The sequence below is a fragment of the Eimeria acervulina genome, genomic scaffold, assembly GCF_000499425.1.
Source record: "Eimeria acervulina Houghton genomic scaffold, Eah_scaff287, whole genome shotgun sequence".
NCBI classification, from domain to species: domain Eukaryota; phylum Apicomplexa; class Conoidasida; order Eucoccidiorida; family Eimeriidae; genus Eimeria; species Eimeria acervulina.
In genome coordinates, this window is record NW_013547931.1 from 17,096 (window position 1) to 28,805 (window position 11,710).

Consider the following 11,710-nt stretch of genomic DNA (forward strand, 5'->3'; position numbering starts at 1 on the left):
CCAGGCTCAACGCGGGCCCTCTTGGCCGGGGCTGTCGGTGAGTTGATCCACAATCCGTGGCCCTTGTATTAGATCCAAGCTTTTGAAGCTTGGTTTATCTAAGTTTGTCAAGCTAGGCGCTGCCTTCTCGCCGGGGGTGCTGCTTCTTGGGGAGACTTGCATAGCAGGGTTCATCGCCTCGAGCTCTTCAGGCCTATACAGACCTTGCACTGAATGTCGTGAGTTTTCCGCTTAGACCACTCCGCATTATCCTTCTATTTGGCTACCTCCCTCAAGCGGCCAGTTTCTGAGTGCCTGCGTCCAAGAAGATGGCAGACAAACAGGAGTCCGAGGCCAAAACTGCGGCCTCGCTGGTTAAGAAGGGTTCTGCAGTGAGTTGTGTGCACGTTGTTTTTCTCTAGTGATATGTGCCAAAGCCACTTGTTTGAGACGTACTAACGCACTGGGGGGCAGAAGAAGGGGGAAGGAGAGGATACCAGCTTGTAAAGATTCATGCTACCTAGGTGTGCCCGTCAGACGAAGAAAGACGCTTAATCCCAGCTGCATCTGCTGGTGTTTGTTTTTTATTGCAGGTTGTGTATATGGAGAGTGATGCCCCACTTGCCAAACTTGAGGTGTGGGCAATGAATGCACCCGCAGTAAAAAATGATCCGGATCTGATGTTTGCTTTGTGTTCCGTTGAGCCGTCATCTACAGCCAACAAGCTCATGTTGAAGCAGAAGGAACCTCCCACCAACGAAGTATACCATCACAACTCAGGACCTTTTCCTGCCGTTTTTTCTTTGGCCGCTGGCGGTTACACATCACCCCCGTGTGCCCTTTGCTGCTAACACAGCTGCGCAACAGGAAGTTCTTTGCACCCCGTGGTATCATGAGTGGTGTGCTTGTGCATGCTCTGTGCTGCAGGTGTTTGAGGCTCCGATCAATCAAGTGTTTAATGCAAATTCAAACTTAGACCCCATGGCTTACAACGACATCGGCACGATCCCCCATCAGAACATTCCTTGCGTCTTGGATTTCTTGCGCGTTCGGTACATGAACAAGGTGATGTACACTGCAGTCGAGCCATTGATTGTAGCCATCAACCCTTTCCAGGATCTGCGCAACGGAACAGATGAAGTGATTGCCCAGTACCGCGACGCAGCCGACTGCGATAAACTGCCGCCCCACATATTTCAAATATCGCGGCGTGCAGTAGAGAATCTCCACGGGGTGAGGAAGAGTCAAACAATTGTCGTATCAGGAGAATCTGGAGCTGGAAAAACAGAAACGACAAAACAACTGATGAAGTACTTCGCCAGCGCGAAGTCGGGGAATTTGGATGCGCGGATACAGCAGGCCATCATGGCAGCAAATCCTGTGCTGGAGGTGAGTCACTTTTGGCCGGAGGAGATAGCTCTGCACATGGTGTGGAGTGCATGCCGAGAAGAGGAGTTCTAGGGTTATTGTTTCTTTCTTTGAGCTCTTTGTAGATGGATCTTTCGTTTTGTGTTGCATTCTGTTTCATCAGGCCTTCGGTAATGCTAAAACAGTCCGCAACAACAACAGCAGCCGGTTTGGGCGTTTTATGCAACTCGATGTGGCCAAGGGAGGGGGCATTCGCCACGGCTCTGTTCTTGCGTTTCTCCTGGAGAAAAGCAGAATTTTGACTCAAGTACGGGCGTAGTAGATAACAGGACTTCATACAAGCCCATGTTTCTATAGAAGCAGCGCCGCTGCAACGGGTCGCAGCGCACTTGATCCTTTAGAAATGAGCGCAGGGGCTTCTATAGGGACAAGGAATAGCCAATGATGAAGCAGGGTATTGCCGCGGAAGGGCTCCGAATGTTTTTCGCGAGCGTATTGTTCGTTTGCTGGTTTTCAGGACCAGAACGAGCGCTCGTACCATATATTTTACCAAATGCTCAAAGGAAGTACACCGCAAATGAAGGAACGTTACAAGTTGCTAGACTGCAGCAAGTACCAGTTTCTGAATCCACACTGTGTAGACGCTCCCGGTAAGCTTGTTAAAGCCGCCTAGCTAAGGACAACTATGACGCTGTAGCGGAGGTTCTCTCTATGGTTCCTGGGTGGGTATCTGCAACACAGAGCCGATGTTTGTCTGACCTGCTTATCTTTGACCTCTGCTATCTGTTGTCCCTTGTGCATCTCAAGGTGTTGACGATCTCAGTGAATTTGAATCCGTGGTGAAAGCCTTCGAGTCCATGGGCCTGAAGGAGGAGCAGCGGCACACCATTTGGTCTGTGGTGTCGGGAGTTTTGCTGCTCGGCAATGTGGCAACTGTCGGTAAGTTCGCCTGCTGTTGACTCCTTCATATTTTGATGTGCTTGCTATGTGGCAGTTTTCAATATGAACCGTCTCGCCCCGGTGCTTGTTTTTCATACAGCTCGGCGTGTTTTGTCTACTGAATGTACTCCTAAAGACAATATGTAGTTATATTTATACCAAAATAATAATAATAAAACCCATTGGTGAATTCTAAATACTGCGTATTGGCTGTCGTTGTCCTTTCAGGCAAAAAAGAAGGCGGGGTCGAGAATGCTGCTGTCATAGCCGGGGAGAGTGCTCGCGTGTTGAAGGATGCCTGCGACCTTTTGTTTTTGGACTCTGAGCGCGTCATGAACGAATTGACTATAAAGGTCACATACGCTGGTAATCCGTCTTCCTTCCAACCTGCCGCCACCCAATCTTGAGAACTTTGTTAAAACGAGAAGGAGCAGGCATTGTGCTTCGCGTCCTGTTGCTGCGTTGTTGTCGCAAACATGTACCTGCAAGCTCCACACGCATTCTCGCAACGAATAAATCATTGTTGTGAGGAGAGGCAGTTTTGTGCTGCTGATGAATATTGTGTTGTATTCCCAGGAAACAACAAAATTGAAGGACGCTGGACAGTCGAAGACTCTGACATGCTGCGTGGTTCTCTGGCGAAAGCAGTGTACGAGAAGTTGTTCTTGTGGATTATTCAAGCGCTTAACTCCACTATAGAACCCCCAGGAGGATTTCAAACATTTATGGGTGAGAATGCAATTCGCAGTGCTGCGTGTTCAACTTACCTCTCCTCCCTGCTGAGAGCAAACAAGGAGGAATTCATCTAGTGGGGCCACTTTTTGGCGGCTGGTATTTCAGGGCTTCTTGACATCTTCGGCTTTGAAGTCTTCCAGAACAACTCCCTCGAGCAGTTGTTTATCAACATCACCAACGAAATGCTTCAGGTAAGTGCCAGTGTGCAGCTTGCTTTGCTGCATGCAGTTGTACTGCTCTGAACAACATGATGCACCTACGAAGTAGTATTTGCTTCTCAATTTCTCTTTGACAAGTTCCATTCTATCCCTGTGCGTACATATATATACATATACACTGGAGCTGCATTTCTCCAGTGCCACTCCGAGCTGTTCCGTTTTGGTTCCTTCAGAGCACGTTTATTGAGGTGGTGTTTGCACGAGAAAGCGCTCTCTACAAAAGCGAAGGGATTACCGCTAAGGAGATCGAGTTCACTACCAACAATGACGTAATAAGCGTGTTGATTGACAAGGGAAATTCCATCCTCAGCATTCTCGAAGACCAGTGCTTGGCGCCCGGTAAACACGAAACAGACCATTCACCTACTTTGCCATTTTCGGATTGTTTTTGCTCATGCCATTGTTGAACAGAGGAAAAACGCTTGTTTGTTTGTTTGCAGGTGGCAACGACGAGAAGCTTGTTAGCGCGTGTTGCACGAAGTTGAAATCATCCTCGAGGTTTGTGCCTGCCAAACTTGACGCTCATAGCGCATTTCTCATAAAACACTCCATCGGGACCATCAAGTACAACGCACAAGGATTCGTCTTCAAGAATAAGGACGTTCTAAAGCCAGAGATGGTTGATGTCGTGCAGGTGCGCACGATAATGCTTCTGTCCTCCAGTGGCGAGAGTGCGTGCAGAGGACCGAAACGCCCAGACGTAGATGTGGTTCAGCTTTGTGAGCTGCGTCTGGTGGAGCCCATAGCCAAGGAGTGCTGATTTAGAAATGCTGTGGCTGTCGTTGTGAGCTCTGCTTGATGAACAGGCCTCGGGAAACCCGGTTGTGCGCGCTCTCTTTGAAGGGGTGAAGGTTGAAAGAGGGAAGATGGCGAAGGGGTCGTTGATCGGGTCTCAGTTCTTAGCGCAGCTCAGTAAACTTATGACACTCATAGGATCAACAGAAGCCCACTTCATCAGGTGAATGCCACCGAAGGGAGCAACACCTCCCATGGCATGACACACGCGGAGATTAGTATGGTGGAGGCGTTTTTCATCATGAGGAGTGTGTACCTCGGTTTTCTTTTGTCGGTCGGCCTGCGCAGGTGTGTAAAGCCCAACGAAGAGAAAAAGCCATTGCTGTGGGTACAGAGCAAAGTTCTCATCCAGTTACATGCGCTCTCTATAATCGAAGCGCTGCAACTGCGTCAACTGGGATACACCTATCGGCGGCAGTTCCAGGTGTGTAGGGGGCAACCCTCGCTGAATCCAATTCCCATTTGCACGTGCTGCCTCAGTGAATGTAAACGGAGAAACGAGAGCACCATATCTTGACCCACCCTGGCTGTAGGTTGCAGCTGCTAGCCCATTGTTATGTGCCGCGCGAATCTTCAGGAATTTGTGGAGCAGTTCCAATTCATCGAGTTGAGCGCGGCACAAATGGCGGACAAGAGAGCCGCTACAGAGGCAATTATTGCCTCGGCAAACCTGCAGAGCGGTGCGTTCTGTTCCTGCTGTTTGTTTGTTGGTATCCCGCTGTTGGTATTGCCCCCGCTTTTCATGAGCTGAGATGCTGATGCACTTCCTATTTGTATTGGGGTTCAAGCTGGGGTGATTTGGGTATCAACAGTTTGTCTACCTGTTCAGGCACATACGCGTTTGGGAAAACCATGGTGTTCTTGAAACCCGAGAGTGCGAAGTATTTGGTGCACTTACAGCGCACGCGGCTGTCTGCATGGGGCCCCCTTATTGGAGTCTTAGAGGCGATTTACGCGCAGAAAAAGCTGCAGTCCAAGAAACAAGCATTTACGATATGCTCAAGGATATGCGCACATGCACGGAGAAAGCTGGATCAGCATTTTTGAACTCTTCTAGCCCTCCTGCTTGCAGGCAGTCAGTATCAGGCAGTGCCATGCATGCCATTCCTCTCCCCAAGTGCGTGGCGGTGTGTACGCCACGTACGCACCTTTGAATTTTCAGAAGGACAATTCCTGGCAATTCACGAACAAGAAAATACGTATGCCGGGGGCCATGCTCAAGAGGTCCCCAGAACTGGACGAAGTTGATGCTTCTTCAACTTCAAGAATAAACCTGTGTTTGAATCTTGCGCCAATAATATCACTTATCATTGGGTATTTCAGTGGAAACGCTTGCACTGCCACCGTGCAATAGGCGTCTACAGCCAGCAGCAAACACGTTTGACGGTACTGTCCGCTGTTCCTTTGTGAGGGTCGGTATTTTCTTTCTCTATATTCGTAAATATAGAGCTTCACTAAGGCACTTATAAATGCTGCTCACGAAGGGACCCTCTGCAGTATATCCTGCACGGACGCTTCTTGCTTTAATTACCCTTTCAAAGCAAACAAGCACGTCTGCCCATCTTTCCAATCTGAAAAGCAAATAACCTGTAAACTTCGAGGTTAGCAATACTGCACGCAAACTGCGTAAGTGTGTAGAATTGCTGCATTGAGATTAGTGGCAGCTTGCGGCCAAGATAGATATGCGTTATCATGCCACGCAAACTTATTAGTAAAGACTCTCGCGAACCAGTACAGATGATATTCCAGATAAGCTTCCCGTTCTGGCAGCTTCCGTATATTTGCTGCATAACACGACGGCCTTGCAGGTCCCTCCAAAAACAATCGATCTTCGCGACGGGTGCCTTCACAGCTCCCTGGTGACAGCACATGGCTTGCCGTGTACCTCTGCAAGTTCCAGAAAGGCCGTCTGTTTAATGCTTTTGAGAGCTGCCTCCTCGGTGGGATTGTCGTAAGAGAGTGGTGATAAGCACCCTTTCTGAGTCACCACGGAATAATGCTACAGATCCCTACAGTCTCGCATGGTTTACAGAGCATCCCAAACTGGTGTTCAAGTGTCTCCATCAATGGAGGGTCTGATGCGGTTGCTGCTGTCTGTGCTGCTGTCAGACTGCTGCCAATCAGCAGCGCCACTTGGTGAGGCTGGAATTCCACCTTTTGAACATTCCGCATTGGCTACCGGGTGCGATTCTAACTGACAGTCAACGCGTTGATCTCGATAAAACCTTTCGTCGTCGACTGCTGCATTCATCATGTTGGCTTCTGCAGGCTTTGATTGATAAGATGATCCCGCGGTGCTTACAGTACTACTTTTTGAAGCGCTTTCATCACTTCTATTGCTGCCGCTAGAGCCTCCTTTGCTGAGCTCACCTGCAGCTTTCTTCAACAGATGCACTGAAAAGGAGAGGCGTTTCGGCAGCGTCTTGCAGCTGCGGCTCGAGCATAGACGTTTCCATCTTAGTTCATCAGCAGCTGTTTCAAGTGCTGTCAAACCCCTATTGCATTTCACGCGAGGATCAGCTCCCTGGGCACAGAAAACGCAAATGGCACCTTTGCAGTTTCAGACAGCGTCACACATGTGGATAGATACGAAAATGTTTCCTTTACTCATTTCCTCCCACAAACACGAGGTATCTAAACTTCAAGGGACAGTGCCGAAACAAACGCGTGCATCATCGGCACCATGTCTGCTTATGCATGCGCTTACACGACGCAGAAGAAGCCGCACAATCGCAGGCCGTTCAATTGCGTCGAAGAGAGGCGTTTGGCCGTTGTTGCGTTGCTTGTTGAGCATCTCTGGCACGGTATGCAATAGCAGCTCTATCACATTCACGTGGCCATTCTTTACCGCGTAGTGCAACGGAGTGTCCCCCTCACTGTCGCGAATGTCAAGAAACTGCCTCTGACGGCTCGCGCCACCTGCATTGGCAAGCATACTGCCAGACAGGCACAGAAGCCGGCTTATCTAGATGCTCGGTCGCCCTTTTGGTGCCACGACTCTCAGAAACCTGACGGGACACTTGATCCTCACTAACCACTCGCGCATCCATGTGCTCACTGCTTTTATATCTTAGGAGCTTATGCTGTCGCGTCCGATATACAAAGAGCATGCTGTCACGGAAACGTGGCGTTACACGATTATTTCACATGCATCCATGCATTTTATGCATGCATACATACATGCGGCGCACGCACCAATTTGCTCGAGAATCCACTTGAGGCATTTGGCATGGCCATAGGCCGCGGCATAGAAAGCCAGAGTTTGACCCTTGTCGCACTTGAGAGCATACAACGAAGGTAAGGAAACGCGTTCCCGCAAGGGCTTGTCTTCATAAATGCACTTGAGCAGCTCAAGCACTTGTTCATCATCTTTGCTTGGGCGTCGCAGAATGTGGTGAAACAAAGACATCCCTGACGTCTTGCTCGTTGCATGCACGAGCCCACTGAGTAACAAACAAAATAGACGGACCAATCCACAACAGCAAATCGCTTCAAGTTTGCATGCAGGTAGTCCCCAACGGCTTGAAGAAGAAAGGGTTGCTTTAGCCATAGAAAATTCTAACTCACGGTTCTTCCTTCAACAAATTAAACACATCGGGGCCCAGCATACTCACGACGCATTCTGGCCAATCTGAGACAGCTGATGGAATTATTTTAGGGCTCCTGCCTTCTGCTGCTGCAGGGATCCCAGGAATCCCAGGGCCTTCCTCATGCGGGGTCTTTGGATCCGGCAAATGCTCCTCACTGACCTCCAGCATATGTTCTGGCGCTAGTGGCTGTGTAGCTACTCCTACTTCTTCTACTCGTACACAAGGACTACAACGTGCATCTCTTGAGGAGACATGCCGCGCGCGAGATAAACAGAACTCCTGCACACTTCCTGCGTTTCCCCCTGGGGCCGGTAGAGGAAACGAAGGGCTCATCAAAAGCCTGCTACGCCGCTTCCCTCCACCCGACCTTTCCGCTCGATAGCCTCTGCTGAAGTCGTTATACCTGATGCGTGAGTCTTGGCTGTTGCCTCTTCTTTTGCAAGAAGCAGGGCTACTGTTGCTTAACGGTGGTTGCACCCTCAGCAGTCCCTTTGGAGTCGTCCTGCGATGCATGGAGAGGTCCCTATTCCCGTCTCCTTGTTCTTGTTTCTGCTTATTTACACGCGGTGGAGGCGAGCTGCACCTGCTGCTGTCTTCGCTGCTGTCTGAAATAGTAATGTACTCCCGCACCATGGCAGCCGAAGAACCCAACTCAGACTTGTTGGTCGGACACTTGGTGCCCCTCACCAACGCGCTCCCATTAGGTGAATGCAAATCGTTGCTTGCTGTGTGAACAGCCGAGTGACGAAGCTCTGTGGTTTTTTCCTCACTCAATGAATAAACACCCTCTGCTACTTCACCACGAAGAATGAAAGCTGGCCGTCCCTCAGCATCCGCCAGCTCACGTTTTATTTTCCGGGAGGAACTCAGCCTGCGGACAATTGCAGAAGATCTTCTGTTGCTTGTCTTACAAGGCACGCCACTCAAAAAGGTTTGGTACTGAAGTGTTTCTTGGCTCATAAGGCTAACTGACCTTGAGGACGGTAGGGGGGGATTAAGGTTTAGCAGGAGCATCTCCCGATTATTCGGTTGTTTTCTTATTTGTGGTTGAAATAGCTGCTGCTGCAAGAATGCTCTTTTTGTACACTGCTGCTCCTGTTGTAGCAACGTCCGCAGTCTTCGTTTAAACTCCTCGCGAGGCCTCGAAGTTGCCACCTCTTTTTGCTTCAAGTTCGTCAATTCACTCCTTGCCAGCTTCTCCATTTTCTCAGAGACCAAACACTACGATGCGTTGCTCAATTGCCCCAAAACCACCTCCTTCGCAACTCTTGTTAATGCGAAAACAAACGAAAAACTGATTTGCGGTTCTCCAGCTCCTTGGTAACCTTCTTCAGTGGAAATCTGCAAAACTTCAGTCTGATCATTCATACAAACGGCGGTTGTACAACAACCAATACCAATTGTGTGCCGTTGACAGTAGAGTTGCTAACTACTGAGGTGGTTTTAGTTGGGGACAACGAACTCCCCGCCATCAAAAATATCGCACCTGCTGGGTCTGGCTGTGGTTGCTCGTTTGTTGCGCTGAACTGCATGTCCCCTCCAACTAGGGTGTAGAATAAACCAACGTCCAAGCCTCAGTGCACCGCTATAAGCATCTGAATGCATTTATACACAGATATATGAATGCATGCAGAAAGTCCAAACGACTTTGGGACGCACGTTGACTGGTTTCGGTCCTCATCACTGAACATGCACAGGCGCGTACTCCCTCCACGCGAACGGAAAACTTCTTCTCAAAACCTCAGTGATGGTAAACGTCCGACTTCATTCGGCGCACGCACGGATGAATTGTCAAATCCACGGATCTGCACTCTACAGTCCAACAGACGCAGATGAGCATAGCCTCAGGCCGTCGGTCGTAATTACCTTACGGAGACGCTGGATGGAGTTAAATATACACTGAAAATCACCTCCTTAAGCAAAACACATCCGTGCATATGCGTAACGAAGCAAAAGATGGGCTGCGCTGAAACAGCAAATGCGCGCAATGGCTGCTGTATGATGGGCAGAGTGGACGGCTGAGGTCTGCTCTATTCGTCTAAAACCGCAACAAAATGTCAAAGTCCCCACAGGAACCTTTCTATAATAACACTGCTACCGCTTTGGATCTATTGAATCGGGCCGAACTACCCGAACTCATGTGACGCTCCAGTGGTCCACTGGGGCTTATCACCCACCCGACAGGCGTAGACGTTGCACAGCATCATAAACTTTAAGATTCCCCAGAAGGATCAATAAAATATGGAAGGTGAAGGGAAATAACCGAAGGAAACGGTGAAAGCCAATGCAAGCCATCGAAAGGGTGCAGTTCAACCGATTCCCAGCTGAACGTGTGGGGTTAGCAAGTTGTTGGCATTTCCTCTCTCTCTGCATGAGCTTCTCAATGTTTCGATATTATTAATATTATTACTATTCTAAAGTCGCTTAAGGCTTGATGGAAGTCTCGTGTGTTTTAGAAATGGGGGCGGGGTAGATGGTTCAAAACGCCTTGTCCCGCACTAATTGCTGGTCCTTTTCTACTATCATACTTTAGTGGAACTGCTTTGAATGGACAAAATCAATAAAAACAGGACAGGCAGTTAATGCGTATGCAAAAAGATATTTTCTGCATGCTTTAAATTCAGTGTGTACGAGTGGCGAGAGGGCGACAAGCGGGGACAGGGGGTCGCGTCGGCGTCTCATTGATCATGGGAATTCCCCTTGTCTTACGGAGTTCTGTTTATTGCATTTATGCCATGCTGGACGTTTTGCTCTTTCTCATCTAGCTTCCTTTGAATGCCTCCGCGATTTAACTCATCCTAGGCTGTGAGACACTAGTTGCTTCGCAATCTCTGAAAGGCTTGCGCTTCTGCGCTTCATTCATGATATATATCATATATATATCCATAGTGTTTCATCTGTAGAACTGGTCGGGTATTATACCATCACTGCTCTTACGAAGTGAAGACTGAGTATAATACAGAACATCTTTTTTTAGACTCTTCATCCCACTAGTCTTCAAGCGGAGTCACAAATGCCGCATCTCAGTTGTTGTTGATATCTAATAGTTTTAGACTGAACTACAATTGCAATGCATGCACAACCGTTTAGCGCGGGGGTTAATGCCCATGCAGTGCTCCAAATCCAGTAAACATTCGGCACTAAAGAACAAATTTGGGGTCACGTCAACAACATCTTTAAACACAGCATTTAACGTATTCCTGCATTCGAACTTCGAACTGGCTCGTTTGGGCAAGAGGAACGAGTATATTTATGCCACTAAGTCGCTGTACGGACGCTTTGCGTTTTGATTGCTTGAAGTAGGCGGCAGACTTCGCGAAGAATGACACCTTGTTCTTCTATGAGGTCTCGTAGAACTTTAGCCTGTGCAATCTCACAATCACCCGCTTTCTTCTTTTTGTTAATCCTTATCTCACTCTCCTCGCAACATGCCTAAGCTATTGGCTTACGAAAATACGCCGACTACACTCTGGCTTGTCGCAGGCGTCAGTCAGTGCCTTACATCCGTGGGGCCAATCGCTCCTCTCTGCAGCTTTCTTGAACAAAGTCGGGAACGATCCTCAACAGCAGGTGATGAAGATCGCACAGGATGCGGGCCTCGAGGAAGTGTTGATGCAGTTCGCATCTTCGAGGGACTCCGAATCTGTCGTGGGGCAGGTCCTGCAGTCAACGCACGTCCCCAACAGGCACCCCGTACTTTGGGCTTTATATTAATGTTTATTTTTCATTGTAGATGATATCTCTGTGTCTATATAGACTGTGCTTACTACTGCGGTTCGAATGCACTTCTCGTGAGGATTCATACACCCAGTTGTCAGGAAGGGTTTCCAAGTGTATAACAATATCTTAACATATCACGATATCCCGGCATATTGATGTTTATACTCCGATTATATCTTCAATAATTCCCATCTACTGGTTCCACCGCTCACGATATGAAGACCGCCTGCACAACTAGAATTTTTACTTTTTGCCTCAAAATTAAAAAATGAAAAGATCTCGTACATTAAAATTCATTTATTATGTACTGGGTAAGGCCATCATCAGTTTTCGGCAGCAATGTATAGCAAATTTCAGCAGCAGAGT

General features: G+C 48.6%; 2 protein-coding genes across 2 annotated transcripts; one reads left to right on the forward strand and one right to left on the reverse strand.

The window, feature by feature from the left end:
• Positions 1-308: 308 nt before the first annotated feature.
• Positions 309-5,081, forward strand: EAH_00030850 (hypothetical protein; the record flags this gene model as incomplete). The annotated part of the gene is made up of 15 exons (XM_013392456.1): positions 309-371; positions 573-740; positions 907-1,407; positions 1,511-1,654; positions 1,865-1,997; positions 2,155-2,286; positions 2,515-2,652; positions 2,863-3,015; positions 3,127-3,212; positions 3,413-3,578; positions 3,680-3,873; positions 4,046-4,197; positions 4,323-4,458; positions 4,612-4,714; positions 4,864-5,081. 15 exons carry the CDS (start codon positions 309-311, stop codon positions 5,079-5,081), a joined length of 2,487 nt encoding a protein of 828 aa, XP_013247910.1.
• A 1,003-nt stretch (positions 5,082-6,084) lies between these two features.
• On the reverse strand, positions 6,085-8,584 carry EAH_00030860 (Whole genome shotgun assembly, allelic scaffold old set, scaffold old scaffoldA_409, related; the record flags this gene model as incomplete). Its single annotated transcript, XM_013392457.1, has 4 exons — positions 6,085-6,558; positions 6,742-6,953; positions 7,230-7,477; positions 7,602-8,584. 4 exons carry the CDS (start codon positions 8,582-8,584, stop codon positions 6,085-6,087), a joined length of 1,917 nt encoding a protein of 638 aa, XP_013247911.1.
• Positions 8,585-11,710: the final 3,126 nt, after the last annotated feature.